We start from the raw sequence: 6,000 nt of genomic DNA on the forward strand, positions 1-6,000 counted from the left end.
AAGAAAGTAAATCTTTTAATCTCTGTTTAGAATATTTTTAAAAGGAATGGTTCTTGTGCCATTGTATTTAAATTCTTAGTTTTTACATTTAAAAAATGGTATATAAATTCATCAGGTTATATTCAAGAAAGTCTTAAAGAGAGATTCATGAGTGAGAAATACAGCTAACCACTTCTAGACATTCTCTTTTTTTTTCTCTCTGATGCCATTTCTTGGGGCCGTGGTTATAATATATGCTCTCTGTAAAATGTCAATTAGAAAATCCTTGAGATACTTAAAGTATTTCAAAATGTCAAGTTGAAATTAGGAATGTTTAGCAAGTAGTGTTTATAATGGGTAGTTCAGGTCAATGATGAGAAACTGGCAGGAAATCTCATTTTGCCTCCTGAAGTCTGAGAGCTCCAAGTCCAGTTCAAGACTGGCAATGTCAGTTCCCAAACAGTGGCCTGTTCCCTCATAGCAGGAGAACTGAACCCTCCACAGATTACTTGGAACCCATACCGGATCCTGGAGGAAACTAGATGGCATAGATATGACTGATGTTTGAGTATAATGCTAAGAAAGTTCATGCCTAATATTTTATAGTTTCCATTGTGAAATAAGATGTAGGAGAGAGAAAGTAACATCTTTTCTGTACCCAACCCAAAGGTAATGACTGACACCCTTAATGTCAGATTAGCAGAAAGAAGTTAAATGTGACAGATTTATTAAAACCAGACTTTTAAAACTTTTTAAACATTTACACCACATGAGAACCTTCAGAAATGAAGACCCAGAGGACCACAGGATACTGATACAGAAATATCGTTGGAGAACCAAAGGGTATCATTAATGATAAATGGGAAAACTCAGCAGTGCCTGTGCTCAGATTCTTCTTGTTCCACTGGCCAACTTTTAAGTGGCCAATAAGTCCCAGAAGATGTAAGATAAATTAGGAAATAGTTTTGAGGTGAATGAAAATGAAGATGCAGCATAGTAAATATGCAGCTAAAGCAGTGCTTAGAGGCAACTATATACTTTTGAATGCTGGTATTAAAACAGATGATCTCAAATTGATGAATTAAACGTCACCTGAAGACACTGTGTGGGTAAGAGAAAGAAAGGACAAAAAATCAAAGGGGTCAGAGATGGAGCCAAAGAAAGGCTAAAGACAAATTGGCCCTAGGGTAAGATCAGCTTCTCAGTGTAACTAGACAGTAGGATAGGCTGGGGTGGATGGTTCCTGTGTTTCTTTGGACAGGTAATAAAATTGCTCTCAGCTGCCATTTACTTCCTCAGGTCGGAGTTGAAGTTACTTGTAGTGTATAGGAAAATGGAACACTGAAGGTTTGAGGAAAATGAGAAATTGAGAAAATTTTCCTATAAGGTGATTGAAATAGTCCTGTGTACAATTAACTAGGGAAAAACCCTTAAAACTTTTAGTCTTATTCAGTCTGTATTTGAGGCTGGTGTTTGTGAATTATACGAGAACTACTGATTTTCCTGCTTTATAATGTGCTTCTTTCAGCTACATTTGGCTTTGTGAGTGAAGGCACAGAAGAGATAGGTGTTGGTTTGCATTCATATGTGGTTGGGTTTCGCCCAGTGGGTGAGATGGAATGACAGAAGAGCAGGGATATTTAGAATTTTGAGATGATGGCCGTGGTCAATGAAGTGGATGAGGAAGAAGCCAAAGGACAGAAAATAACGAATGAGTAGACAAGTGAGTACTGGTGGAGGAGTCAGTGACTTAGCAGTTACAGAGAGTCTGCCATCCAGACCATCTCCTTGAGGGAAGAGAAATCATTATCTTCTCCAAAATCTTTCTCCTGGCCCCTGGACTAGTGCCTGGCACATAGCAGGCAATGGGGTGGTAATTTAATAAGAAATCTGTAAAGGTGGAGGTTGTGGTCAGACTGAATGTTGGCGGAGGTAATTATCCCCTTGGATAATGTATGTCTGATGTGTACATACTGCAGTTCATTTCTCGTAGCTAGTAGTCATTGGACTTTTATGGGAACAATATGTTTTCATAGAAATAAAGTATAGAGCCATTTTTCTGCAAATGGGTGAGTTGACCTTTTCTAAATGAATACCAGTGAAGGCCACTGGAACAATTAGAGCTTTTACATTTGACTTTATATGGGCAAAATTTACAAGCAAAACACCAATTCCATTTCTTTTCCTTTCCATATTAACTTAGTCTGGTTCTCAGAAGCAAAGCTTGGGTTGGTTATTTCTGCTGCCGATAATCTCTGTACTTACTTGCTTAACACTGATGTGGGCAATTTTATATTTATATTGTCGAATAACTTCTCTAAAGTTTATTAACCTTTTAGGAGGCTTTAAAAGGCCACTTTTGTTTTTTGTCTAGGACCTAAGCCTCATTCAAAAATAGAGATGGCTGTTTACCAGAGGAAAAGTTTACCGAAAGAGGCTAAAAGAATAATAAATTTAAATTTAAGCAATGGCAGTATTTTCACATTTACTTAAGTGAACCAAAAAGATAATTTTGAAACATTGCCCCTCACGTCTATTTTTAGATGACTTGCATGTCTTTCAGATGTCTTCTCACAAGACTTGTTTCTCTGCTGCTACACCACAGTATAATTACTTGTACAGAGTAGATACTTATTATTCTACATCCTGATGAATCTTTAATAATAAGCAGTTCTCTGAAATGTTGTTCGTTCTCTTTTCTGAAGTGTCTTCTTTGCCTGGCAAATGTCTTTTATTGTTTAGCTCACATGTCACCTCTAAAAATATTCCCAATTCTTAAAGGCCTCTGACCTTTAGGTAGTTCATATTTATTTTCTATTGTATTGGCATTATTTAGTCATACACTTGTTTCTTATTCTTGACTTTTATCTACCAAGGAGCAAAAATATTGACATTCATTTTTAGTGCCTCTCCCTCTCCCCCCCACCTCCTTCTCTCCCTTCCTTTCTCCCTCTTTCTGTTACTGATCTGCCTGACCTAAAATGTAATTATATTATACACGTATAGGTGTGCATGTATATACGTATTTATTTGTAGTGTAAAATGCTCATCAAGATGTTAGAAATGGCCATATTTGGGGTGATAGTACTTTTGTTAACTGTTTTCTATAAGCATCTTTTTCCATTATTTACATATTCTGTTTTAGGATATATTAGAAGGGGTGGCTGTTTCTCAGTTTTTGGTTTTTTTCTCATTGAGTTTATTGGTACTTTTTAGGTATACAGCACAGTTACATTCATCACTGGGCTCTTGTGCCTTTACATAATAGGTCTTGGTCAGTTTTTAAAATAGATGGTACCTGAAGGAGACAATTATGAGAAATAAGTGCTTTGACACAATTTAGAACCAATCAGACCTGGATCAAGATGGACCAATCTGTGGTTTGCTAACAAATCTTAGTGATTTAGGAAAGCAGATTCATCTCTGGTAGGTTGACTGGGGCTTCTGCATCCAGTCTCTGAATCCAAGCCTTCTCCATGGTAAGATGGCTTCCAGGATTGCTGAAGCCAGGAGACAGAGATGGAAGCAGGCAGCTGGCTGTCACCAGACTGAGCATGTATCACTTGCCTAGGCCCAAGGCCCAAGCTTACTGAGAAACAGACTGGGAAATGCATGAAAGTACCTGGCATCCAGTGTATGGTGAGTGCCTATTGTCTCTGCCAACATCCTTGTAACTCTTTTCCTTTTTTCAGTTACTGTAATGAATGCATGTTGGATCCAAACTGCGGTTTCTGCTACAAGATGAACAGATCAGCTGTTGTTGACTCCTCCTGTGTTCCAGTTAATAAAGCTTCTACCAGTGAGGCCGCCTGGGGCAGGTATGTCACTTTCAGCTACTGTAACCATACACAGCAAGATTTCAAACAAGGCTAAGTTTCAGTTTTCAGCGCTGACACTTGTAGGGGTTCCTTAAAGCAGGTCTCATCGTTGCCTCACTTCACAGCAGATAGTGATCAGAATGGATGCAAAGCATCACAGCTGTGTGTAAAACTCAGCGACGAGAATACTGTGGCCTGGACTTCTGCAAACCCTGGTCTGTCTAATAACCTACAGGAGTTTGGATCTTTAATTGTAGGCAGGTGTTTCCAAAGATTGTCATTGCGGATTCTCCATTGCATATTACTTATCTACATTCTAATTCCCAAGTTGTAAGTTTTTTGAGGTCAAAGACTATTTTATTTTATTTTTATTTTTTATTTATTTATTTATTTTATTTTATTTTATTTGGTACCGGCGATGGAACTCAGGTCCTTGCGCTTGCCAAGCAGGCAGTGGAACCACTCAGCTAAATCCCCAGCCCAAAAGACAATTTTTAAGTCAAAATGAATCAGTATCACTTCAAATTATTTCATGTGCTTATTTTTTCCTGGAGTACTTTTCCGAGATTCAGTGAAATTCAGCAAAATAAGGGTAAAAGTTGGTAATTATTGGCACCTAACATATCTAGGAGGATATAAATGTTTCTTTTAAGGGGCAGAATACCTTGCTTAAAATAGATACATAAGTGATGCATCTGTATAGAATAAACATCCTCCCATTTATAAACAAATATTCATGAACACATAAAATGTGGAAATGGTATTTATCTCTTTTGTGTTTTAAATTCTCATGAAAAAGAATACATCTCTCCTGTTAACCTCATGGTACTGATAAAGGAAATGAAACCTGTAATAAAATACTTGTGCCACCTCTTAGGAGCTATAAAGTGTAATGTGTTAGTATCAACCATTATGCTATTGTCATTCATCATTTTATTAGAGAAGCACTCCAAAGAAGTAGAACTTTTATGAAATTTAAAGGAAATCCAGACTATATTTTACACTAATTACAAAGAACTATTTTAACAATGTGATTGTTATTTAAAATGAATAGTTAAAAGAACTTCTTCAGGAGTTCTTGACTATTGTATGGTTTCTTATGTTTCACAAAATTAATATATAAACAGTGGAAATTTTTTCAGATAGAAATCAGGAGCACTAAGATATATTTATCAACCTCAGTAGGGGCTTTAGGAGTCAGGGACTTCAAAACAGGAATTTTCTTCTTGGGTTTAAAAAAAATAATATGACTTTTTAAGAGAAATGTATGACTGACTTTATTTTTAAGAGATTAACTTATAAATTCTATATTAGTTGCTTTTCCCTTGTTACTGAGACAAATACCTGACACCCAAAGCTAAAGGGGGAAAGATTTATTTAGCTCACAGTTTGTAGAGGTTTCAGTCCATAATTGGCTGACTCCAAGGCAGGGTGGCATGGCAAAGGGGCGTCACAGTAGAAATAGTTCATGGTGGACAGAAGGTAGCATACCAAAAAAGCCACGGACCTTAGCAGTTTTTTCTGCCCCTTTTATACTCTTTTTATTTGTGACACGGGTGGTGCCAAACCAGTCAGTGGACTGATTTAGTAATCACCAACCCTTAATCCTAGCATTGCACCATAAATTAGTCACACTCTAGATTCAGCCTCCTCTGAAAAAACCTACCTCTGACCGAATGAGGCTTTAAACAAGCCATAATAGCAACTTATTCTTACATTTTTATGTTTATTTTTGGATCATCATCCCTTGACTACACACACAATTACAGAAAAATGAGGCATCGATAGCACCTAAGTAGAAAAAATGAAAATAGCAACAACAACAACAAAAAATCCAACTTTTATGTTTGTTACATAGTGTTAGAATTGTCTAAACCTCTTTACAAAAAAAAGAAAAACATCTCCTAGGTTTTCCTATTCCTATGGCCTGGAAGGCTCCATCTCCCTTCCTGGCTCTGCCTTCATTCCCTCCTCCTGTCAGCCATGGGGTGTAGCTTTCCTCCACCCAGGCCGTCAGCAGTGTTGGGGACCATAAAGACTGAACTTCTGAAACATCAGCCCAAGTAACCCCTTCTCCTGTAATTTGATGTGTTGGGTATTGAATCCCAGTGGTAAGCAAACATGACTAAGACAGGAATTATACAAAGACTGGAACTAAAGGAATGAAAAATTAAGTACTAAAAGGACAAAAAAAAAAAAAAAA

The 6,000-nt window shown here is 37.1% G+C and overlaps 1 protein-coding gene across 1 annotated transcript in view; it reads left to right on the forward strand.

Moving 5' to 3' along the window:
- The window catches only part of Slc2a13 (solute carrier family 2 member 13), a 271,310-nt gene that overhangs the window by 201,808 nt on the left and 63,502 nt on the right, over positions 1 to 6,000 (forward strand). The window contains exon 8 of the mRNA XM_010615434.3: positions 3,672 to 3,797. Within this exon, the coding sequence (XP_010613736.2) occupies positions 3,672 to 3,797 (126 nt within the window). The remainder of the gene's footprint in view (positions 1 to 3,671; positions 3,798 to 6,000) is intronic.

Source organism: Fukomys damarensis, unplaced genomic scaffold (genome assembly GCF_012274545.1).
Source record: "Fukomys damarensis isolate Sample0158 unplaced genomic scaffold, DMR_v1.0_HiC HiC_scaffold_15, whole genome shotgun sequence".
Classification (NCBI taxonomy): domain Eukaryota; kingdom Metazoa; phylum Chordata; class Mammalia; order Rodentia; family Bathyergidae; genus Fukomys; species Fukomys damarensis.